General features: G+C 35.2%; 2 protein-coding genes across 5 annotated transcripts in view; one reads left to right on the top strand and one right to left on the bottom strand.

Annotated features, from left to right (window-relative positions):
• The window catches only part of LOC118735602 (sodium/potassium-transporting ATPase subunit beta-1), a 58,705-nt gene extending 48,629 nt beyond the window's left edge, over positions 1 to 10,076 (top strand). The window contains exons 3-5 of the mRNA XM_036465451.1: positions 6,550 to 6,807; positions 6,868 to 7,130; positions 8,274 to 10,076. Coding sequence (XP_036321344.1) covers positions 6,550 to 6,807; positions 6,868 to 7,130; positions 8,274 to 8,552 — 800 coding nt within the window. The 3' untranslated portion in view covers positions 8,553 to 10,076. The remainder of the gene's footprint in view (positions 1 to 6,549; positions 6,808 to 6,867; positions 7,131 to 8,273) is intronic.
• Positions 1 to 26,568, bottom strand: part of LOC118735599 (uncharacterized protein KIAA0513) — a 150,451-nt gene extending 123,883 nt beyond the window's left edge. The window contains exons 1-7 of one of the 4 annotated variants that reach the window (XM_036465432.1): positions 25,718 to 26,568; positions 24,475 to 25,597; positions 17,456 to 17,519; positions 17,265 to 17,378; positions 16,287 to 17,201; positions 15,671 to 16,211; positions 15,515 to 15,615 (exon numbers count right to left, since the gene is read on the bottom strand). In XM_036465432.1, the coding sequence (XP_036321325.1) occupies positions 15,515 to 15,615; positions 15,671 to 16,211; positions 16,287 to 17,201; positions 17,265 to 17,378; positions 17,456 to 17,519; positions 24,475 to 24,633 (1,894 nt within the window). In that variant the 5' untranslated portion in view covers positions 24,634 to 25,597; positions 25,718 to 26,568. Of the gene's footprint in view, positions 1 to 14,522; positions 15,445 to 15,514; positions 15,616 to 15,670; positions 16,212 to 16,286; positions 17,202 to 17,264; positions 17,379 to 17,455; positions 17,520 to 24,474 lie in introns of those variants that run through there. The other 3 variants (XM_036465436.1, XM_036465435.1, XM_036465434.1) reach the window with 3 other exon arrangements.
• Between the last annotated feature and the right edge of the window lie 309 nt (positions 26,569 to 26,877).

Here is a 26,877-nt window from a genome sequence, read left to right as displayed (position 1 = left end):
TATCACATAGCCTCTTTAAATTTTTGTGAAAAAACGCGTGTAGTCCTATAGAAATATTCAACTTTTTTATAAAATTTTTTCTTCTTTATAGTTTAACTAATCTTTTGTATGTTAATAAGTTAATCATTTTTAATTCTACAGAGCTATCTCTTTTATTTGGTACCCATATTGTTATAGTTGAATCCGAATCTGAGGTACGTTTGACTCGTACACCATCAAAATTTCGAGTGAATTGCAAAAATTGCGTATTACATATTGATATTGTTTTTATTATTATGTAACTTTTCCTTAAAACTTTCTGTTTCGTTTACATTAGCGTTGCTATGAGTACATTCTTTTAATCCTCTTAAAAAAAAAAGTGTCAGGTTGGAATTTTAAAAATGCACTTTCAAGCTTTGTGTTAATTGTAGTCAAAACGGCATTTTAAAAATAACACTCTAAAAATCACAAATTATTTCTTACTATCAATTCGATATTTCAAATTTGTCGGTATCCTGGGACTAATACAAGCAAATCGCAAGATTTTCGGGATCTGAAAAACACCGGGAACCCGGGACTACCATCCCTACTCTAGATTATAGTTTCGGACAACTGTGCGCCGGCGGGCTCAACAGTAGTTCTAAAAGATAATTTTACAAATAAGAAACTCACCTGCGCTTATACATACATACATACATAGGTATAACACCAGTCCACACACATCGACCTTTTGTCCATTTAAATTGCATAGGAAACACTAAATTCCTATTTTTAGAAAACCACTGAGCCATGGATTCTTAATTAATGTACATAGCACATGTGTTCGTATGTACATAAGTAGGTATAGCAATTCACTTCATTCGCACAGACTTTACTTCTCTTTTACATTATAACACTTTCACTTTTCTTTTCAATATTTTCGCACATTCACTATTATGCAATTCTCACTTACATACACTAGAATTTGAATGGAAAATCATTAATTTACATGATTTCTTTAAAAATGACAACAATATGATTTTAATAACACAACACGAACAGCTGATTGCAAGCAACACGTGTTTTTGGCGCTGCCGGCTGCGCGTTGCGTGTTGTTTATAAACAAATACTGCGCAGAAACATGTGGCGAAGATGATATGTTGTGATGATTAATGTTGCTCGCAACAATAGCATGAGTGGGAAAAGCGAAAGTAAACTTATGATTGGTAAAAAGAATTAGACAAATGTTAGAAAATTATTTAATAGTAAATTAAGAAAGAACTGTAGGTGCCGGCATGTTGCTTAGGAAATTTTCGTATAGTCAAATGTGTTTAATGATATTTAACAAAAAACAATGCCAAATTTCGCAAGCACGGGTGTCGTTTGGTTTGTTTGTTGTTTATGGTATTTCAACTGTTGAGAAATACTTGCATAAATGTAGATGGATATCAAAATGACCGTATTTGCACATAAATAACGTTTAATTGTTGTTATATGCAAATGTACTTGTACTACAATTTTTCCTATAAATTCACTGCCAAAAATATGCAGGTATTATGAAATACATGAGAGAAAAATTTAAAATATTTTACAATTCTCGGTATTGCCAAAATGCCACACAAAATAGCAATAAAACAATAGCAAAATTATTTTGTCTCAAAAATAATCGCATTCCTTAATTCCTAATTCACCCCCTATTCAACACGCCAGCGAAGACTTTTGAGAGTACCGAGGAGAGTCTCACTAATTGTAGGGCAAATATGTATGTGTCTTCTAATATGAAGTTCGATTTTTAAAAGTATAGGCCGCAGTGCTGTTAAAATAAAGATTCTTTGTCTTGTTGTACTTGGTATGGAATTTATCTTATTGGAAGTACTAAAAAAAAACCCCTGTATCTACTATATCTTACCCTCCCTATATACTTTATCTCAAACAAATCTTAGTACTATGAACATGGTGAAAGTGTTTCAATGTAATTTCCTTTACTCGTTGACGTTAGAGATGGGATCCTCCTCCTATTTTGAAGGCGGTTAAAAATAAAAAAAAATAAAAATTTAGAAAGAAATTTTTGATCGCAGTTACATATATGTTTTTCTTTCAGTACAAATAAAGGGTACATTTTTTTCTTTATCGGAGTTCCCTGCGGAAATATTTTGTACCAAATTTTAACAAAAACAATATGTATTTTCTTTAGTTTTTCATTGCTCCTCATCCTGTACTCATAGATATGTATGTATGTATAATTTAAAACAAGCTATATGCCTAATGTATGTACATAAGGGCGGAGCAATTTAATTTCGAAAAAAGTGTATGGAATATTCAAATTCTACGTTCCATTCTAGGCAAAAGTGGTGAGCAAACTATATACCGAAAATTATGTTTCACCCTCCCAGTTTTTAAGAGAAATATCTGTCTGTTATAATTTTTTCCGAATGAAATTTACAAAATTTTGTGTTTTCTTCATATTTAAGAAACTACTTCATAAAACCGATAAAATAGAAAATTATATACAAAATTTTTTGATACAATGAAAAATAAATTTCTAACAAAAAAGTTGCTATATACTGCTTTTTCTTTTGAAAATTGGGAGCGTCAAACGCAATTTTTTGGTATATAGTTTGTTCGCCATTTTTGATTAGAATTAATCCTAGAATTGGAATTTTCTTTGAAAACTTTTCTCCGAACAAATTACTCCGCCCTAATGTACATATGCATGTAAAGTGCCTATTGATATTTACAGCACGTTTGTTGCCAACGCCTCAATATTGCTATTTTTACTAGACGATATGTAATTTATGTACTTTCCTAATTAACATCTTGCCAGCACAGGGTAGAAAGAAAGATTGCACACAATTGTAAAAAATACCCGTTTTTATTAATAAGCATTTATTTACTTACCTGTTTAAGTGGAAATGTATTTCAAGTAGTAGCAATATACTTACTTATCTTGAGTATGTGTTTCTGTATGCATATATGTAAATATGTACATACCCTGCAGGGAAACCGCGGACTAGTGAATCAAATTTCTAGTTCCGTACTAGGTCTTTATCGCCAAAAAGGAACTAGAGCGATAGGAACTAGATCCCCACCAGTCCAAAATCGGCGAAAAGTGGTACTTTTAAGAAACTATTTTTCTTCAGTCTTTTTCACTAGAAATCTATATCTAAAGTGACGAATTTAGAAATGGTTCGGAACTATAGAAAAACGGATGCAGAACGAACTAGATCTTATTTGTCGAATTTAGAACCAGTTCGGAACTATCGAATAAGGAATGCAGCGGGGGGCTTGTTTACTTTACATAGATGTGTGTTCAGCGGCGTTTTCGTTCAAATACGCTTCTATTCTGTGCTTCGCAGATGCTTTTTCATAGCTCGGTAGTACAAAACTAAAATTTGTGTTAACATTTCAACATCTTGGGACCGCCTGGAATTTAAGAAATAACAGCGAGCACCTCTGCAAACTCAGCTAAACGTACATTTCTTACAATCATGACAACAAATTTAATTTCAAATTGAAAACACATTTCTTCCAAAATAACTTGAAATCGCAAACACGGAAGAACAGAAAAGATTGAAAAATCATGATACTTTTTTCTTTCGTCTGTCGATTTCAGAACTGGTTCGGAACTATAGAATTTAGGACTAGTTCGGAACTATCGAAAAAGGGATGCAGCGGGCGGCAGTTGACACTTTCTAGGACATCGCCATGTTAAATTCGCCAGTTGCTTGCATGCAAAAGAGATTTATCGGGAACCAGTACTGGGTCTAAATGTACTAGAAGCGCCCCAGTTCAGAACTAGAGATTTTCCCTACAGGGTAGTTGTAAGCACGTGTTTACACATACAACATTCTTCTATCGTACCTTCATATATTGAAAGCCAAGTATTTATCAGCACTTATGTATTTTTAGCCATCTTTTTTATATTTCCCCCCTCCGCCAACCAAACACAAGGCGCTCGCTTGAAAATCAACCTTGCGCCTCTTTTTTTGGACTTTAAAAGATACATAAATAGTTTCCATTCAAATGACAATGAAGTTCAATTGTGCGATTTTTCACAAATAATAATTCCTATCATCCAACTGGATAGCTCAACTTTGCTAATATAGAATGTGTAAATGAGCAACTAATAACGAAAATCATAGAACGATATGTGGAATGGTTACAGCTTTAAACCACATGCGCCGGAAATTTTAGTTACGTATACGCCAACGCACATGCTAAGTTGTCTACGTAATTTATTTTCTGTTTTTTTTTTTTGTCTTTTAAATATTTGCATATGAAAATGAGCACAATCCCGTGACTTTTCTCACTAGTTTTGCTTATACATATTTATATGCTTATATTTTCATAAGTACTCGTACAACCACATTCAAGTGATATCATATACATATACATATGTATGTATGTATGTATGCATTGTACATTGGCACGTCTGAGCATTACATTATTTATTAACATTCTACTGCATTCCCTTCAATTGCGCCTTCATAAAATATGTCAAACAAACTGCCAAGTGTTATGAATAGTGCGCATTTCATCTCGAAGTAAACACCTCACTTTTGCTTTGTAGTAAAACTTGCTTCGACGTATGTCCATTTGAGAAATTACACAGTTGGGTTGAAATTAAAACGAAAAGTATAAATGCAAAATACGAGAAAATGCTGAATTAAGGCTTCAATGTAAATTGTTATTGGTAATGATGGTTATTGAACTGAATGGCCACAAATATACACAATATATATGGAAGCACTTCAAAAATATTTTTTTTTTTTTCAATATTCAATTTATAAATGCGAAAAAAATTATATTGAGCTTATAACATCAAACACCTTAACTATAGTCTTGCCTTCCAGCAATGTGTGTAACAAATTGAGAATTCACATTAGGGTGGTCCAAAAATGCATTTGGGGGGAAAAAGTAAAGTCCGAATTTGTATGATGACACCCCCTATGAATGTTCTATACCGAAAAATATATACCCCTATTTTTTTGAAATCAAAAAATATTTAGAGTTCGCTCACGGCGCCCAAAGTTTTCCATGTACTTTTGTATGGGAAAAAACAACTTCTACACAACAACTTTTTTACTATTTTACTTTACAAAAATAGGTGTATACTTTTTTCGACATACAACAATCCTAGACGGTGAGAGCATTACAATTCCGACTTTACTGTTTTTGGACCACCCTAATTCACACCCTTCCGATTGACCGTAGCTCCGAAATATACTCATCATTCTCCCAAAGTCGAAAATTAATTCTGAAATTCTTATAAAAAGTGTGTGCCTGTTGGTAGCAGACAAGCAAAAATACTTTTCAATAGGGTTGCCATCTATTTTCCATGGTATATTTATTAATTTTTTGTTTAGAAAATTATATAACATACTACTGTTTATGGATACTAAAAGAAAGTTCTTAAACAATACTTTGCCTACATAGTAACTATTATCCCCTAAGAAATTTGTGTTAGGTTGCCACATATTTTCGATTTTACAAATTTTCACTAAAATAACTTTATGTTGATATCAAATGAAATATATTTTTTTAGAATACATACATATTTATTTATTATTATTTCGTTGAGGTTTGCCACGTTTTTTTAATGCCAACTTGTATCTCACTAATTTCAACGAGCATTTTTTTTTTTTTGTATGTATCCTAGGGTGGTTAAATAAACCATTTGGTATTATAACTGAAAGCCTCCTGAACAGAAATAAAGTTTTTCAATCGAAAAATATTGATTTTCAAGAATTCTATACCATTTCTACGAAACATTGTTCGCTCATAATTTATTGATACACTATCCGTTTAATTTACGATATCACTACTGATAAAATATCGATATATAGTATAACTTCCGTTATTCCTATAGATAATTTGTAGATATTTTTATCAATAATTTCACGTTATATTTATCGGCATAGTTTCTGTAATAATCATCGATACATTTATTAAATATTTTTTCGTGTATTTAATACCTACACTAAATTCTTACCAATATCGGTTTGGATATGCAAATTGCTTAAGCACTACATCCTTTATCGATACAATTATCGATTATTTTAAGGTATCACTGCTGATAAATAACCGAAATAATGATCGATAATTTTACGATATAACTATCGACAATTTATCAACATTTTTATCAGTAATTTAACGATATATTTATCGGCATAACTTCTGTAATATCCATCGATAGTAGCGTTATCACTCTCACCTGAATTAGCGCCACTCTAATAAACCACGGAGTAATTAATGTTCCAAAGAAGCCCTGCGGCTTGTGCTGTAATTTGAATTAAAGCCACGGTCGGTGATGAAAACGGGTGTGTCAAAGCGCGTATGTCTCTGTTACTTCAACAATAAAAGCTCGGATCAAAGTAATTGCCAATAGCTTTCGAAATTGCAAATCTGAATTCGATACCAACAGCCTTGAAGGTTTTGTTAACTAAACAAACAGAGTGATCTTTACTATTCGCTTTAGTCAAATTTAGCAAATTTAAGTTACCTACATATGTATATTTCATTTTCAACGAAAAATATAATAAACTAATTATTTTCCAAGCCTACAATAATATTCTCACCCTCTTCTTGCAGGTCAATTGATGCTTTTCTACACCATTTTCTACATAGTACTCGCAGCTATGTTTGCAATCTGCATGCAGGGCCTATTCGCCTCGTTGAGCGACAAAGAACCGACTTGGAAATTGGAAGGATCACTGATTGGCACAAATCCCGGTTTAGGTTTTCGTCCACTGAGTGACGAGACCGAACGTGGTTCGGTAATACAATTCGACACAAAGAAGCCAGAGGAAGGACGCTATTGGCAAGGACTGATTGATCAATTTCTGGAGAGTGAGTTTTGCTAAAAATAAATTTTTTATTTAATAAATTTTATCATCATTCTCTCGTCAGAATACCGCAGCACTGGCCAGAAAAAAATCTGCCAATTCAATCAGACACGTAATGCCAATCAAGTTTGTGTTGTCGATGTAAATAGTTTTGGTCCATGCTCACAGCAAAATGCCTATGGTTATCAGAATGGACGTCCCTGCATTTTCTTAAAGTTAAATAAGATCTTCAATTGGCAGCCACAATTCTTTGATAATATAAAAGAGCTGCCTAAGGAAATGCCTACCGAACTTAAGGAGCATATTGGAAACTTAACCGATGTGCAGGTGAGTTAAGTGGAAAGTGAAAATAGGGTATAGAGGAATGGAAGATAGGAATTTGGAGAGGAAATTTTGTTGGGAACTTATAGACATCGATTGTGGAAACACGCATATCGACGAGAAGAAGCTGCGTAGCTACATATATTTTGAAGAGCGTTGCCGGCTGTTTGAAAAGTCAAATTAAATTAAATTATACACAGGTTTTCTGAAATATTTAAATACGAGTGTCAAAGGTTTCGGTCGGTGATTAGAAGTTGTATAGCTATATTTTAAAGAGCGTTGCCACCTCTTTGAAAAGTTTAATTAATTCAAATGATACACAAGTTATATGAAATATTAAAATATCGGTGTAAAATGGTTGGTCTCAGTGAGAAGAAAGAGTATAGCTTTATTTTGAAGAGGGTTGCCAACTGTTTGAAAAGTCGAATTTAATTTAATTATAGACAAGTTATGTGAAATATTAAAATATGGATGTCCAGCGGTTCGTCTCGGCGAGAAGAAAGCTCATATCTATAATTTGAAGAGGGCTGCCACCTGTTTGAAAAGACGAATGTATTTAAATATAAATAATAAAGTACGAGCGTCAAAGGGTTCGTCTCGTTGCGAAGTTTTGTGAGAATATTTGTAATAGAGAAGTCGAATTTAATTAAATTGTAAAAAGTTATTTGAAACATTAAAATATCGGTGTCAAACTAAAGAAAACTTTAGTTAAAACCGTTAATATATTTTTTAGGTGCTTGAAGAGGATTGACACTTGCTTAAGAAGTTAAATTACTTAATAAGTTAATTGATTTTTTTCAACATGGGAATCAATTGAAATGGTTTTGAAACGGCTTCATTTCGAAAATACATGTAGGAGGGTTACCACCTGATAAAAAGTCAAAGTCAACATGACCTAAGGAAACTAGGTAATTGAAAGAGGTTTTAGTTCAGACAAGGGGCGTGGCACATAAGTCACATGACTCTGAAATTTGGTATGAAGACATAACTGTCGTAGGCGCTAATAATATGTATACCTATATCTATTTGAATTTGTGCAAAAAGCCGTGGCACATCCCTTAGATGTTAAAATGTTTAATCAGCTATTTTTTCACCCCGACTATGTCGGGATGTTAAATAGCTACTCATCCTCTTTTTATTCATTCACAGCGCCAGCAAGTTTGGGTATCCTGCAATGGGCTGCACCCCGTCGACAAGGAGGCTGTTGGTGAAATGAAATTCTATCCCGGCCGCGGATTCCCCGCCTACTACTATCCATACCTGAACCAGCCCGGCTATGTTAGCCCACTGGTTGCTGTACAATTCGAAAAACTGAAACAAAATCAACTGGTGAACATTGAATGCCGTGCATGGGCCAAGAATGTCATCTACAGCGGCAGTTTGAATGCACGAACCGGTTCCGTAACTTTCCAGCTGTTTGTTGATTAAACAACAACTATGCAGAGCGCACAGTAACAGCAGCAGCAACAACAACAACAACAAAATAACAAAAATAAAATTACAAAAACCTATTTGCAAAGCAGATCGTCTGTAAGATTGTACTCATAAACGAAGAAAAGAAAAAGGGAGAAAATTGCAAATGTAAGAATCGCAAATGTAATGTTTACCTTTTATCTTATCATGAAGCATTTTTCGCCATATATAACCCCGTTATAAATGCTATCTTGAGTCAACGAAATGCGGAATGCAAAGCAAAATCGGAGTTTTTATGAGTCACACGAGTTATTGTTGTTAGGCGAAAATTGATGAAAAAAATATTACAACGTTTAATAAAGTAGCAAATTTCTCTTGTAAACGAAAACGTTTGATAGAGAACAATGTGGTAAACGAATGATTTTTTTTTTTTTTTTTTTTGTAATTTTAAGTTAATTAAGCAAATTGAAAGAAATGCATATAATAAAATTGTATCTATGAGAAATTTATATAGGTAAAATAGAGGAAAATAATAATATAATGCATAAGCGTAGGTGAGCGAAAGGAAATTTCGCAACAACAACAACAATTGCTTATTTTTCAGTAAACAAAAAAGCGCATATATGTAAATTAAAACAATAACAGCTAAAATTATAAAATTCAAAATTTAAACTCAAAAGCTAGCGCATGCGCATACACAGGCACATACATACATACATATACACATGTACGTGCATACATATTTTGTTTTATATTTGCAATGTGCGGCATTCGAAAATATTTCTTATAAAGTGGCAACGTTTACAACCAAAAGAAACAACAACAACCAAAATCGTATTGAAACACGCGAACGCATAAAAATAAAATGAAAATGTTTTATTAAAAAAAAATTATTAGTAGTGCCGTTGCAGGCTTTGTGTATGTTTGTATGCATTCTCGCCAAATCCGTACCACCACACACATATGCATATATACAAACACACACACACACACACACACACACGTAAAGGCAAACACCAATGCAGTGAGAGGCTGCTTATCTTAAATTTGTAACTCCTTATTTTAGTTTTTTTTTTTTTGTTAAGTTGAGAATCTAAAAAAAAAACGAAAATTACTTATTAAGCTGAATTTATGAGTATTTATGTATGCATGTAAAAAGTGTAAATTTAAAAATAAATAAATAAAAACTCTTCTATTTTTCGCTTTGTGATTTTAAAACAATAAAGGACAGCGTTTACAATGCCAGCTTGGAATTGAGAGTGCGCCTTTGAAATTTTTTACTGTTTACTTACCTTTAAGCTTGGCGTGAAAATTAAGTTGCATTTGAAATAAAGCAAGCTGTTACTTATGGCATTTAGCGCGAATTGATGATTGAAAAATATTCAATATTTCAAATATTTCAATGCCCAATGTCGGCTATTTAAGAATGGCAAATGCCACCCCTTATTTGGAATACGAATTTGTGATAAACTTATTTTTCATCGAAAGTTGGCGCTTCGAAAGAGAAACTTCACTCCCAGCTAAGACCGTAAGCAGAACTCCAAACTTGCAGTGTAAGCCCTGGACGACGGTGTTTTCAACGTTAGGTTAGTAAGTAAAATTTTTTCTTTTTTTTTTGAATTGCTCGCAGTAAAATATTATTTAACAAAAATTCTGTATTTTAAGTTTTTATATATTTTTTTTAATAAAAATGCGCCAGCAGCTTACTTAATTCGTTGCTGCAGGGTGGTTTAAACTATAATCCCTACTGAAATTACATTTAAAATAATGCCACAGTATTTTTTATATATTTTCACCGTTTGATGCGATTCAATACAATTTCCAAATTCTCAATCTTATTATTTAATTTTAGCACCGCTTAATTTGCTGTTAATTTTACTATTAATTAGCTTTTAAATCGCAAGTAATGCTATACAAAACAAAAACTCACAATCCTTCAGTTGTTTTTTTTTTTTTTAAAGCCACTGGCAACACCAACTACAATACGCAAATGTTAATTATGTATCATAAAACATAAGTGCAGTTAGCACAATTACGTAATGTTGCGAAAGAAAAACGTACATATGTACATATATACCGTTCAATCAAGCAAACATACAAAATAATATAAAAAAAAACGAAAATAGTAAATAAATACATACATAAATATGTTAGTTTACAATATTTGAATTAATTAAGTAAAATATTTATTTAGTTATTTCAAAAATTACAATTCATGTTATTTGTACAATATCGTAAAAATAAAATTTTAAAACCTAAAAATCTGCGGAACATTTAATTAAATTTTTAATTTTTTTTTTTTTTTGTGAGTTTGGTATCTTTCTGGCCAACGGATAAGACTATTTCTTATTCCGATAATTTTTTTGTCAAAAATACGCTTTCCCTCGAAAATAGTACATAAGTACTAAATTGTATAGGTAAATAGATATTCCAACTGAGTAGGAGTATGGTGTATTGTGGAGCGATTTTCCGTCATCTCAAAATAGAACAACGCCGAAACCAGTTCGTATTTCAACCAAATTTTTTTATTTTTATTTTATTTTATTTTTTTTTTTATTGCGCTGGAATACAAAACCGAGCCACTCACCTGGAGGCGAGATTTTATAACCGCAATCGATCTTATGGTGTAAGTACGATACTTCGGATCTTTTTGGCAATAAAATGAAAATCATCTTGATTATAAACTAACAAAATTGAGATTCCTTGACGTAAATAAGTGTGCTTTAAGCCGAACCTAGGGGTATCTATACTTTAAAATTTTTCCGGACACCTACATTGGGCATTTAAAAACATTTCAAAAAGTTCTACTGGAATATTCAAATACGAGATTTAAATTACTGACATTAGGGTGGTACTAAATGAGGTCTGGTGGGTAAGTACTAAAACGGCGTACTTGAGGTCAATAAACTTTGGAACAAACGAAATTGTCTCCTAGAGACAAAAATATCGATATATCATACATTAAGATCCGACTGTAAATGCCGAAGATTTGACGAAAAATGTAAAACGTCGACCCAACCCCTAAGTTCGTAAAAAAAAAAAACATTACAAATTGCCTTCAAATGAAAACACTTCTTTAGAAAAAGTATACTTATTTTTGGAGAGCTTTAATTTACTGACATTAGGGTGGTTGGAACTGAGATCTTTTGGGTAACTACTAAAACGGCGTACCAGAGGTCAATGAACTTTCGAACAAACGAAGTTGTCTCCTCAAGTTGAAAACATCGATATATCGCATACGACACAACTCAAAAATTGGCATTTTTCAAAATTATGCACTAAAAATGTGCACAGAGCTTTTATTTATCTTTCAGCAAAAGACGGAGCAAATCTATGTTATAATTTGTTGAAAAAAAACCTAAGGTAAAGTCTCCCTTGCCCATATGATTAGCATGTGCTAAGAAATAAATTTTCGCATTTTCTGACAAACGTAACTTTGAGTTGTGTCACCTTCGAAGATCGTGTGCGATATCATGCTTTACGATCCGACTTTAAATACCGAAGACTTTACGAACAATAAAAAAAAACGACTTCTAAGCTCGGTAAAAAAAATGTTCGATTACTTTAGACTCTGGGGGTGTGTGCCGAATTTGTTTCTGGTATGGTCTTATTTATGTATATATTTATGTATGTATATATATCTACATGTATATATCATTTCCCTTTAAATTTTGTGCGAACATAGCCACATTAGGCACGACCGCGGAAGCTAAATATTATATTAGAAAACTATTACAAGGTTCATTTTAGTGTAGTCTGACGGGAATGAAAAATGTTAAAGCGATAGTGCTCTAGAATAAATTATTTCATTACTAGCATGCATCTCAATACCAAAAAATCTCACAAAATATTTACCCTTGAGTACTTCTTCGTTAATTGCAGTATTCAAATTAAATATAGAGTATATTACTAATTTCACGTCTGCTTAATTACATTTACTTAGAGCCTTTAAATTAGAACATGATTTTTTAACGAGTTTCTAGCGTCACCACTAGTAATATTTTTTTTGTCTTATTTGGAATAGTACAACTGATTTGCATTAGTTTGGTTTTTTCGTGATTTCTGGTTTTACTTGTTTTCACTTTGACATATATATTTAAAAAAAATCATTTGTCCGATTTTTCTTGCTATATTTTTACAGCCCATACATAGAGTTGGTACCAATTTTCAAGATGTTCATTGACTTACCAATTTACTGATGGGCGTTTGTCACAGTGAAAACTAACCCTTATAGCATGGACAGACGGCAGCGTTAATCCGGATAAACTCGTTAATTCTGAATTATCTCGGGAATTAACTGCAATTATCCGAATCCGAATTAATCCGAATTAACGCTGTAAGCCATTCAAATTATTTTATAAAGTCTACATACATAGTAATTTATATCACTCAAGTGTTAGTTCACAAGGGATTGTGTTAAGGTTTCTTCAAAATACTATAATAGCTTTGCATTTTTGTCACCATATAAAAATGTTACACATTGCTTATTATTTTACACCAATTTTTTTTTTAATCGTACGTTCCAACCGATTAGTTTACATTAATGTTTGAAATTAAGGAATTTTTCAAATTCTTTTTTGTACACAAAAATATTGGCGCGTAATTGCAGATTAAATGAAAACAGGTTTTCACAATTAAAAGTACGCTTCAGATTCGAAAAATACTATTAAGTCTCTTCTGAACATTTGAGTATAAAGTATTTTTGCAAGACAATGTGGGAAAAAATTTGTTTGGCGACAACTAAGGCTTTTTAAACGACTTCCAAAAAAGGAGGAGGTTATCAATTCGTCGGAATATATATTTTTCTTTTTTTATGTATGTTACTGCATAACTTTCGACCATGTCAACCAATTTCGAAAGTTCTTTTTGCATCGGAAAGGTAGTGCCTCAGAGGTGATCCCTGGTTTAAATCCGATCATTGGATCATGAAAAATTAACGGCACTCCTAAATTTTTACATGAGATTTGAAGCCGGTTTTGTTATTTGCTTAAAATTTACTTGTTAAATTTTTCGATGACAACAAATTTCGGCAATACATTTTTTTTTTTATATAAAGACCTCTCGGAATAATCGAAATACTTCCTTAGCGAGAGTGTAATGATTTTGGCGAGCCTTAATTACCGGTCTTGAGGGTGGTACGGCAATTTTTTTTTTTTTTCAAGTTGCCTTACAAAAAATACTTTAGATTCGAAGGTGTACGGCGAAGGTTTTATTTTCTGGTACGGCCTAATGTTTAGGCATCTGTTAATTAGTACATTTTACCTACCGAAAATTTTAAAGTACTGTTAAAAATATAAATTATATGTATTAAACTAAGTAATACTTTCCTCTTTAAATTATTTCGTTCAAATATTCAAGGTTCAACTCTATTTTATCACAATTTCTTTCAATCTTAAAAAATATGCATTGATATTCGCATTGTTTTTGTCAAGCTAACTAAATACATATTTGATATACGCATGTACATTAAAGTGCACCTCCCTCCATACAAAAAAAAAAAAAAAATGGTGCTGCTTTCCCATCGGAAATATAAAATTTACATATTATATTTTAAGATCTCCGCAAAACATTTTGGAAAAATATTAAGATTTACTATTGAAAATACCTCCAGAGCTATTTGAAAATACCTCCAGAAATTGAGTTTTTTATAAACACCTCACCTCAGCTTAGCTTAGAAGCTCTGTATAAAAATATTAAAAAAAATTTGTCAACGGAATCAAAATAATGAGAAATTTGTAGGTCACATCGGAATATTTTGGCGGAAGTCTTAAAATATAATAAATTTTATAATTCCGGCGGAAAACCCGCAACTTTTTTGGTGGTGCACCCTAATGTATATTTGTGACAGAGTTTGCTTGTAAATACAATAAATTAAAATGCTTATGATAACTTTACGACTCTCACATATCTATTCAGATGTTTCCACATTTTTTTTTTTAATTTAATTTTTTTATTCTTTAAAAAATCAATTCTTGCGCAGTAATTTAAAAAAAAAACTCAAAAATCTTTTTATTTTTTAACAAATCAATTCTTGCGCAATAATAAAAAAATCAAAAATCTTTCGTGAAAATGTCGAGCCATTTAGTAAGACTTCTTAGAAATATTTTGAGTATCTTTTATAAAAAAATAATTAAAATAATAGTCAAAACTTAACAATATGTGAGTGTCGAAAAGTTATGATAAGCACCTTCATATACATACATATGTATGCACTATGTACTTCTAAAATTGCAAATGTCGACATTTGTCTTTCTTACTAAATAGCCTTACAAAATATCTATTTTTAGTGGAGTTATTAAAAATTGTAAATGTCTCTTTGACATTTTATAAAAACATGTGAGAATCTGATTATGTACTGAAAACATTAGGGATGTCCAAAAACCGCTGAAACAGTTTCAAATTGAGACAAAAAATTTAAATTAATAAAAAAAAAACTAGACTAAAAAAGAAAATTAAATTTTTTTAGTGGCCTCATCTGAATGTATCTAAGATTTCTTCATGCGGTTTAGTCTCCGAGAGTCAAATAATCAATTTTGCTCGTTATCTGGTACATTATTAATTTCATGGAGACCAACACATAATGGCGCATCTACTTAAAAATTTTCATTACATTTATACAAAAAAAAACTGGGGTAAAGCACTAAATAAATTTAGAAAATTATTCACCGAAATTTAGACACCCCTAATGTTCACAGCTTTTTACTTATCAACAGTATAACTACATATATTTTATTAGTAACAATTTCTCTAGTAAATATTTAAATTTTTAGTACAATTTAACTAACTACTGGAAAGTTGGAGTTAAGTTTAAAAAGCGTGGAAAAAACAGCTCAAGACTCTTTCGCACCCCACGAATCGGTTTCGTGGTATATGCGCATTATGTGGTCTCGCAAGAGCTTCGTTTTCTCTGAAAAGATTAGTATTCGTAATTTGTCTGCAGTTAGTTTGAGAAAGAAATAAAAAATAACCGAACTTACCCTTTGATAAATTATGGCTTGCCGTTGCCGATTGTTTCTTCAAAAATTCTAGGCACATATCTTGAGGTAGGCCCAATGAGTGCATATTGCATGTAAAGGCCCTGGAAAATAAGTTTTATATTAGAAAATGTTTCTTCCACTTCATCTTCCGCTTACCCCAGTTGTCGAAACACAATATTCTCGATGGAGTGCGGATCGAGCTGCTGCTGCTTTCCAGTGGCAGCTGCAGCGCTTAAAGAACCACCAACTAAAGCTGTCGTCTCCGCTGAAACTCCGCCACCGCCACCGACACCGCCAGAGGTATCTTCAGCACTTGTCTGTGAAGCAGATTTCTTAACCGCGTGCACCTTTAAGGCGACAATATTGCCACGATGTGAGGAACTGGACGTAGAAGCGTGTTCCCCATCAACAATTGCACCAGCGCCAGCCCCATCCGTTGGCGCCTCGTCCACCGTCGCTGCCTCTACTGAACTCTGCTCTTTCAATTTCGCCTCTTCTGCGGACTTTGCTGCGAATTGTGCTTTGTTGCGCTGTTTCTTTTCGGCACGACGCTTACGCATGTCCAACCGATGTTCACGCTCACTTTGCACAGCCTCGAAGAAAGCGGCACCCCAAAAGCGCTGACTATACCAGATCGGCTGGCGGCGCATATAGGTGAAGAGGTACTGACGATACGTATCACAGCCTGGAACTTCAACTGCAAAAATAGCGGAAAGAAGAGGTAAGTTGTAATTACATATAAAAATTCCTTCCGACACACGATCTTACTCACTTTCATTGTAGAACATAAAACAAATATTCATAATAACCGCAGCCGGTGCGTAATCCTCGCACTCGCCGCACTCGAACAAGACAATAGCGAAGTATTGCACCAACGAATGGAAGGTCACCTCGTCTACACGCTTCGATTTGGATTTCTGCTCGAGCAGAAATCGCGTGAACCACTGTCGTCCCGCATCGATGCGCGCCAGGGCGCCGAACTCTGCCTTCAGTTCTAGCCCAATGGCCGAGGCGTTGCTAAAGATCACCTCAATGAAACGTTTCATGAACTCCTTCACCGGCTCCTCGCCCACGCGACAATCCAAACTGATGGACGATGCCCACGATGGCACCGAATTTTGTGACTCTGAACGTATGAAATTGCGCCAGTCCGTGGACTCAATGCTCGGACTGATTTGCACATCGGGATCGTCTCGCAGGCTGGTTACAGTGCTGCTATTTGAGTTGCGACTGCGTGGTGGCACCACCATGCTAGTGCCTGACTGGGTCATGGCTGGCAAATCCATGTGCAAGTGTGTGGGGTGTTGCAGGCGATGCTCGTTGGCGCCGCCATTGTTGTTGCCGCATTCACGATCCGAGGGCGGTTGTACATCGATATGCGGAGCACCAGCGTTTGCATTTGGTGCTGCTGCGGCCGCGGCATTGACACTCAGTATATCAGTGATGCGTGACAAGTCTCTCTGTATGTCGAGTTCGCTGCGTCGCGCGCCCGGTATAGCACGTCCAGGGCGTCCGTAGCCACCGGAGTGACGTGACTCAATTGAATTTGAGCGTGTTGTGCTACTCACATGCGAACGATTGACGGGCGGTGAGTATGAAGACGATGTGGAACTGGAAGTTGAGGAACTCGAAGCGGAACGTCGTATTTTATCGCGTGCGCTGCTGCGTGTGGCCTCCAAGCGGGGTCCTGCGAGAAGGCGGCACATATTGTTATGGTTCTATAAAAATTGGCGGACCACTTTAAGCTTACTTGGTAAAAGGTTGGGATAGCGAAACCGTCCTGATATGATCTCTTCATGCGCTCGTCGCGCCTTAATACGCCGAAACTCGTAATCGATTTTCGTGTAATCGATTGTTTCGTCAACTGTGAAAATATCGAAATGCTCATAAAATATTTGAATAAATTAATTGGAATTTTTTCTTGGTATTCACACCACTTACAAGTAGGAACCTCTTCATCGTCATCGCAATACTCCGATTCGCTGGAGCTGATGCTTAGTGTGAGCTGAAAAAATTTGTAGGTGGAAGTTATTCTCGGTTCCAAAGATGGTTCGTATGGATCAAATAGGTATGTCAGAAAATAAGTTGCCTACGGCTGGCAATCCTGCTCATGAAAAGAAGATACAACGCTCGAGTCGGAAGCACTCAATAACTCCCACACCGAATTAAATGAACTGGTCTTATTTCTTGCACTTAACTCTCAGACTTTAAAAGCTTTTTAAGCAAAGCAATACATCTATTTCCCTGAGTTTACTCTTCGTTTCTTCCCCTAGAATCCTCCTTGGAACGCAAACGGCTTTTCAAAACATTATCTATTAATAAAAGTGTTCAACATTTCACTGTTAAGAGCTACTTTCCAACACCAGAATACAAGGGCGTAGCTAGAGATGAGCTATGGGGGCCAATCTATCTATCTATGGGACTCACCCATAAAAAAATTTGCTGTAGTCGAAGTAAAAGCGGCAATTAAAATCCTAAAACTCAAACACCTGGCTGTGACCTAACTACGACCTAGAGCGGCCTTTCTCGATATCTCATAAGCCTTCTACGGAGTCTGGCACGATGGGCTATTCAGTCCTATCCATCAAATTGGTATTTCTTTGTTAATAATGGAATGGAACAGTCTGACCTTCATGACAGCACGGCAGGTGTACACAGAAGGCAGCGTCATGGTCCCCTACTATACTTACTCTGCACATACGACCTACCAGTAATAGAAGAAACCACCATTGGCACTTTTTCCGATGATACTTTTATTTTAGCAGTTGACGACTCACCCCAGAAAACAAAGCACTACTCTACTCTACAATCATAAAACCGATTTGGACTTACGGTACACAGCTGTGGCGAACAGCATCAAAGTTTAATTTTGAAAAACTCCAAAGATTCCAAAACTCTGAGGATGATTGTCAATGCACCATATTATGGCACAGATACCCATCTCCACCGCGATCTTAGATCCTCACCACCTCAGAAGAAACTAAAAAACAAGCTGTATCATACAACTTGAGGCTACTGAGTCACCCTAACCCACTCATAACAGAGTTAACATCCCACTCAAACATTTTTGCCCGATTTAAGAGAAAGTCAACAACAGATCTACTGCAATAATAATGCCTAGCTAAATACAAAAAAAGTACAAGAAACCTTATTCCCGAGACAAGTAATTTTGTTAACAACTCAGTCGTGTTTAAATCTTCAAAATAAGTTTAGCTTTAGACTGAGGCTTTTAAAGTATGCGCGCAGAGGCCATAAATACCCGAAGAAGGGCTTCTCCAATTTTTCTTTAAATCCATTTTTTACGAATCTAGTCACCTCATTAGGAAGAAGAAGTCAGTCCGAAAATGCAATCCGACAGAACTTTGGTTTACATAGGCTATCATAACATCACCTCAACTCGCTTAATTTGTTCTTTTGCATAGAAGAACAGAAAAGTTTGTCCCACTAACAAGCTTTCCCTTACCTCTTCCTTTTCCAATCCATCGAAGAAACCAATTTGGTGTTGTGGACTATACCTATATTGTCCAGGTTTTCGTAAAAGTGGCGGTCAAAAAATTGTTGGTCCTATTCACCGTCAAGCAACAGCTCGATCGCCTCAAAATTTACTATTAAAAAATTTTAAATGTGCTACTCTTAATTATGTAGTTTGCTATTAAAAACTTCAATCGGAGCACACAGATTGTAGGAAAATAAATGTTGGACGAATCCAGAATCAATCGATATAGATCTTCCGCAAATCTAAAAATGATTCCCTGGTTCTTAAAGAGCTTCTTTGAATTCGCAGAGAGCTGTGAGAGTATATCCCAAGCGCAACCAAGGTTATCCTAGAATTGCTTTGACAGGTGCTTAGGAGGATTCAGTCTAACTTTCTGACGAATCCACAAGCGTACTCATCAAGAAATTAAATCTACGAAAAGCAGATATTTTAATTATTAAAGCTTCACACAAAGAAAACAATGATTAAGAAAGGTTTCTACAACTCTATTACTATATGCCCTTCCTATGAAATTTTTTCATGACTTTCAAGATCGTTGAAAAATATTTTTCAGAAAAGCTGATCACAGCAGCGCAAATAAACGAGGCTTTTCCTTGTCGAGTCTTCGCTTCATTTGCCTTCCGTAACGATATAAGTTCTCCGATAGCCAATCAGCTTTTAGGTCATTGAGACACTGCGCAGCCTCGTCAAAAATTGCAATAGAATGCAGAAAAGCCCTTAATGAGTTAGCTTTGAAGTCTACTACCTCCATTGTGCGTTTGCAAGGTCACATACAAAGTAACTGAACAGCAGACGAGATTGCGGATCTAACGACAACGCTTCTAACGATGCCGGTACACTGCTATCTACCGGCAAAGTATGGTTTAAAGCAAGCTACCTCGAGGAGGCAAATAAAATATGATTGCAAGAACCCACGTGTAAGACGCCTCGACAAATCTGGCCCAGTTTCGACAAGAAAAGATCCGATCCACTCATTCGGCTAGAGCGTCTTCTAAGTACTTAGACAACTGACCGGAATGATAACGAGCCACTGCTTGATGAGAAGGCATGCTGCCAGAATGACAACTGCCGCAGCTGTCACATCAAGGAAGAAATTGAGACTTTCAAACACTAGCTCTATTACTGCGCTACCCAATCGTGGGCAAGAAGACGCTCATTTAACCATTACCTCTTTGTCTTTCTGGCGGACATAAGTGACGCAGGCTTTCGTGAATTCTCGCGCTTTACTGACCTACAAGCACTTCTATGTGGGTGAATGGAAGGGATCGACTGCGAGATCAGAATTGGTACTACATTGGGGCCGCTGGGCCTAAGTGTGCGCCCCTCCTACATTCAAGTATATTAAAAGCAAGCAGACACTTCAACCTTATCTAACCTAAGCTGCTCTTAAGGAATACACTCAAAGTTCCTAAACAATTGGAGGGGTTTTCTTAACAACACTCTAACCATATCAATCCCTTGGCGAATCCAGTTTGTCCTGCTAAACAAGGTCTAGCCTGTACAGATATTTGTAAAAGTCGCCCTCAAGTAGGCCGAAATCCCCATAAGTCATAAATTAAAATTATACAAGAACCCTTCTACAAGCTCCAAAAAGTAAATTTTACATCGCCATTGAAAGCTAACCGCATCAAGTCTGTTATTTTCCGATTACAATAATTTTAAATTTACGTCCACAATTTAATGAGCCGCATACCCATAAAATTTACTTCAATAATCTCATAGGTCATTAGTTTTCACAAAAGATTTCCTTTGCTCTGCAGTAAGCGTTTACTAGGACGGCATTTTCGCACATTCAACCTTTCCTAACACGCCCGTACAAATATGTAGTAGTATTGTAAATCAATAACCATAAGCATATTTCTTAATACATTTCACTAATCGCTCATGCCAATCACCCACCAACCACTTACGGGTACATATACATATATGCAGTTACAATATTTTTCTACGCCCGCTTTCGGCCTTCATACCTTGGCAAGTATGTACTATGTATGTAAGTGGAATAAGTATTTCTTTTACATGAACTTAACCCAGATGTGCCAATGCACAATGACCTCGACAGTGGCACCACAATCGAATTGTGGCACCAGCAATTGGCAACAAACATTGCTGCCGCCACAAAAACCAAATGAAATATCATAAAAAAACAAACGAAAATAAAACCACTGCTAACCAAAAAAAAAAAAAAAAAACAAAAACAAACCGGGTAATAATCTACATTCTGGTCTGTCGTTTTGGACCTGTTTTGCCGCCCCTGAACTTAACCATGGCGCAGCTCAAGCTCAAGCACAACAAACACTGACTTGACAAACCGGGTGGGGCCGATTGGTGGGTGCAGTGTTGGACCGTTTGGCTGTGGTCGGCAGATGTCACAAGGGTTGACATTCGAGGCAAATGCTAAGCGGTATCGAATAATGTCAAGTGCATATACTATATATGTATGTATATTTATTTTGAGCAAAAGTATGTGGGTGTGTGTGTGTGGAGATGCGTTTGGCTTTTTGCACGGCCGCAAGGTTATGCACAAAAAATAGCATCAAATAGAACTAAAATAATCCAAAGAGCCATTGGTTTGCGCCAATAGATATATTTAAATATTTATGCATGTACAGTAGTGAGGAAGAAAATGGCAGTACGATAGTACTGATGTCGGTACATCTGGTATGCTATAGATATGTACATATGTGTTCAGAACAGCCAGCTCCAACGATCTGGCATTAGCTGTTCCAAGAGGTCCATTTCACAAAGAGCCACTATTTTTGATCTACATAATAAATTACAGAGCAGTTTGTGAAGACTTGATGTCGTCTGAAATTTGTTTAACTAAAGCTTGGATTTGTCTGTATTACCCCGAAGAGCTCATAGCAATCCGGCTGTGACAATTTTACCTTGTTAGAGTCATCTACCTTCACAGCGACACTTCTTGTAAAAAGAAAGCTCATCGGGGACTATAATCCGGTAGAGAGGCAGTTAGTCCTATTCCAATTCAATCTCCTGTATCTCCGGTCTGTCGTTGTGCGATTCGAAGGAGTACTAAATTTTAGGTATTTAATTCTCGATAACCATTCGACGATTAGGGCTTCCCCCTTCTACGCTCAAAGCTAGTAGAGAGAAAGTAGTACGCAGATAGTCCAGGAAAATCTTTCCAGCCTTTATAACTAGGATACAATATAAAGCAAAAAATAAGAGCTAATCTCTCCTAGTTATAAAGGCTGGAAAGACTTTCCTGGACTATTAGCGTATTACTTTTAGACAGATATGTCTTATGTCAGTTCACCTAGCTGTGGGCGCAAATCAAGCTATGTGCGAGCGCAAGATTTTTCTGGCCAAGGCTGAGAGGTTGAGTTCTATCTCGGTCTGGTCCAGCAGATGGTGTATTCTCATTCCTAAGACAGCCGGTTCCACATGCTCAAGTTTTTTCTGACTGTTGTTAAGATCGGTGGACCTAATTTTTTCACTTCATTTTTCCTGATTTACTTACTTGTAATCGAAAATACTTCGAACTTATTTCACCCTATTAATTTCTAAATTAAAGCTATATCAATTTTTAGTATTCACTTAGGGCCAGTTTTTCAGTTTGAGTTTAAGGCCGCTTCATAGTTTAGTTGTTTTGCAGGGCAACAATGTTTTTTCTTTATGCAGATACAAAACTACAGCTATTTACATATTTTCACTTTTGCTACGACCGCATTTGAAGTACTGAAAAATTGTAGACAGAAATTTAAAAATTTGTTCATGTGTTGCGCATCCGTATTGCCTTATGCAAAAAATTAGCAGTTGTTAATTTTCTGGTGCATAATTTTCATCTTACGTATGAAAATTTTACATTTCGTGTATTTCGCAAACAAGTTTAATTTTTTTCCTCCCCTTTCATCTAAATTTTGATACTTGACTACAAATGCGCAAGTTAACAGCTGATAGTTTGATAGTGATAGTTAACAGCCAGTTTGAGGGTTTAAACTTAGTTTAAACTACGTTTACATTTGACTGAAAAGCTGCACACTGAGTTTAAACTTAGTTTAAATAACAAACAGAGTTAAAGTCCCACTGAAAAACCGGCGCTTAGTAGTTGGGCTTAATTGTTAGTAGACAAAGTAGGATTATTTCCTATGCAATTTTTATACTCCAAAGTGTATGCTTAAAAGATTAATATATATAGGATTCCAACTAAAGCTCAACGTGAGTTATTATAAGTTAACGCAAACGCTGCTACAGTTTTAGTGCCGTTTTCTGAAGTAAGCTTTAACTTTAAAGCTCACTTTATATTTAAAGGTTGGATTAAAAATAAAGCTATGTCTAAAGTTTAGCATTTCTATTATCAGTTTTTGACTTAATTTTAATGCAACTTTTAAATACAAAGTGAGCTTTAAAGTTACAAATTACTTGAGAAAACGGCTCTTATTCTAATGGGAAATTTTGATATCGCATCAAATGGCAGCACATCTTCTGTCGAATGTCGTGAACTCAATCAAATTTCTATTCGAGTTACTTTCGATATCGAATGCCGCAAGTCGGGCACAGGTTCCTATCAAATATTCCTACTTGAATGAATATTAGGGTGCATCACTCTACATACAAAAAAAAAAATCGATTTGGTTTTTCCATCGGAACTATGCCATTTATTATATTTTAAGACAGCCGCCAAACTATTTCGGAAAAATAACAAGATTAACTTGAACTGAGTCGATTTGAAAATATCTCCAAAAATCAAGTTTTTCATATTTAAAAATTCTTTTTTAAAAAAATGTTTTAAAAAAAATCACCCAGAAGGTTTGTGCGTATGAGCTCACAAGGTCTGCATAAAAATGCTTAAAAATTTCATCAACGAAATAAAAATAATGACATTTTCGGAAGTACAGTGGTCGTCCAGTATAACGAATGCCTATATAACGAACGCTCCAAATAACGAATGCCTTTTCAAATGTATTGATTACTCTAAATAACGAACGGTTGAAAAAAGTAGTATTCTATATAACGAACGCTTGTTTACTTTATGTGCTTGAATGACATGATTTTGCATGATCTGTGGGTACGTGGAATTACCGTCAGTTCAAAAGAATAACTTCTCACAAGTGGTCGCGTTTATTGAACTGGAAAAATACCCCCGCCGCGTTAACGTTTGTTATTTATTAGGTGAAAAAAAAAAAAACACACACACACACACACACATTAAGGGAAATTGGAAAATGGGGCTCACAATAAAATTTTAGTTCGATTTAACGCACTTTTCGAAATAGCGTGTCGTAACCCAGACATTTTATCATTCGTTATACTGGATAACCAGTGTAATCTCAAATTGCTCCCGCTCACGTGATTCTTAGTTTGTTTTTTCCGAAATTTTTTGGCGTAAGTCTACAAGTACGTATGTATGTATAATAAATTTTATAATTCCGTTAGAAAAACAGTAACTTTTTTTTGGCGAGCCACCCTAATGTATATGTAATTATGTGTACATTACACTTACCTTATTCGAAATACCGTTGAGCAGCTCATTACTATTCCCCAGCACTGTTAGAAATTTCGACTTCAATATTCCAATACCCGGAGTGCGTCCCATAAAGCTTTTGATTTTAGAGCGTTCGCCACCCGGTGGTGTAGGCGGGCAAGTATTTAAGTCGACCATTGTTTTGTTGTTGTTGTTGTTGTTGTTGTTGTTGTTTATTGTTGCTGTTGGCGCTTATGCTTTTCTACACACACTCTTTTAACTCACTCCAGTCACACTGCACTTAATTAATTGATCATACGCCGTGTGTGTGACCTTGTGCTGCATACTAACAGGCGCGTAAATATGTAACTACTACATAATACATGAATCCACATATGCAGCAATGCATGCATGTACATACATATGTATGTATGTATGTAGGTGTGCGTATGCTTTCGAATTACTTATGCGTCGAGTAGATAAAATGGACAAAATTTTCGTAAATATACTGCATGCGTACGAGTAAGTTAATACTATTTATTTATTTCTTAATTTATTTATTTTATTTAGCTATCAAACGCACAACAGCCAACACGTTTGGTCAGCTGGACACTTCCATATGGTAAATTCGCTTCAACTGCTCAGAATTTCTATAATAATATTATTGGCTTTGAAGTGTAGGTAACGGTAGGCGGTATGAGTACTCAAAAGGGCGGTACCCAGCATGCATGCGGCTGCAGAGGCCTGCCACGGCGATCCCCCACACACACACACCTAAACGCACTATTAACGCTTAGTTACTGTTTTTTTTTTTTGTGGGCCAGCAGCAGCAGCAGCACTGTAGGGTTCTTTATTGTTGATGTTGTATCGATTTTTTCCGCTGCAGCTACATATACATATGTATGTATGTATGTATGTACATATATGTATGTACATAAGTATGTGTTACTAAGTCTTTGCGAATTTTTCAGCAGCGCCTGTGTTAAAGCTTCTACTGCGGCACACGCTCTGAAAATTCGTTAAAAGTGCTGTTGAGTCGAATCTCCTTTTAGTTTTCTTGCCTATCTGCCAATTCTTTGAAGGTTATAATTTGGCAAGCAATGGTCACACGCCTACCAAGGTTGTACAACTGCTGCGTTGGGTGTAATAGAAAAATTAAACGCTGCTGGAATGTAAGCGAATAGAAGAGCAGAGAGAGTGTACTTTAATTAACACATAGCCCAAAGGGGCGTACCACTGCAAGACGTTTGGAAAGCGAAAAAATGCAAGCAAGCAAACTCACCCGATCGAAGCATGGAATTTTGTTGTAAATTTGTATTGCTTTCTTGTGCACCGCAGTATATTCATTGCATTCATTTATTATTAAAAATTTGTTTCTCATTCATTTTTTATTGCATACTGATAACCAAGGCACTTTTTAATAACAATTTTATTTTCAATTTTTTGCTAACATCACATTTTCACAAATTTGTAACCTTTCACACAATGCTGAGTACTGTCTTGCATGCGAGCTCTTCTCCATTTGCTTTTTGCACTATGACTGCTGCAGCTTTCGCACAACTCACTGTTGCAACAGCACTGACAACCATTCGCCGCCGCTGACAAGGCTAAGCTGACTTCAGCCGCTTCGCAGGGCAGACATATCGTATTTTATCGACGAAGCTTTGTGATGTATGCAGGGTTGCCACTTTGGTAAATTGTTACCACAATTGGTAGAAAAAATTTGGGTTGGTAAAAGGTTAAATCTTTTCTCATTTTGGTCGATTTTTGTTGAAGTATTTTGTTTGAAAAACAATGAAAACTTTTCGTTCCCGCTTTATTTTTCGTAGTTATCTTTATAATATAAATTTCTTTCCAAAAGTGTAGTCTACTTTGCTGCGTTTATTTTCGATCGCTTTAATGCACACTTTTTATATAAAAGGCGAACATATCGTGCTCCACTCAAAACTCATTTTACTTGAGTCCTGAGGAGCTTTTAATGGCCTAGATATTTTTTGACGATTCTTTAGATAAAGGGCAAAAATGGGCAGGTATGTAATTAAACACTTATGATTGTTGGCAAAAAATTCAAAAATCAACGCCATTTTTTATCAACGGAAATTGTTATATGAAACAAAAAACGGCAAAAGACCGGAGTCAAACAAAAATTAAAAAAAAATTTTGGGTAATTTTTTGCCGCACATTGTTGGTTATACTAATACCATGGGCTACAAAACTCCATACCTTAAATTGTTCTAAAAATTCAGAGTAAAAAGTTCGAAGTCTAGGCGATTTTTTTTTTTAATTTTTCTAAGTGTTGTATATGGCTTGAATCCTCGATTTTTTATGGGTTTGGTTAAAGCACAAACAATATTCTTATACACAAAATAAAAATAAAAATAAAAAATTCCAAAAAATTTCTACTTGAAAAATATTGTGAATATTAAAAAAACACCAAGCAGT

The sequence above is a fragment of the Rhagoletis pomonella genome, unplaced genomic scaffold (assembly GCF_013731165.1).
Source record: "Rhagoletis pomonella isolate Grant_MI unplaced genomic scaffold, Rhpom_1.0 Rhpom_scaffold_00003, whole genome shotgun sequence".
Classification (NCBI taxonomy): Eukaryota; Metazoa; Arthropoda; class Insecta; order Diptera; family Tephritidae; genus Rhagoletis; species Rhagoletis pomonella.
This window is presented reverse-complemented; position numbering and strand designations above follow the sequence as displayed.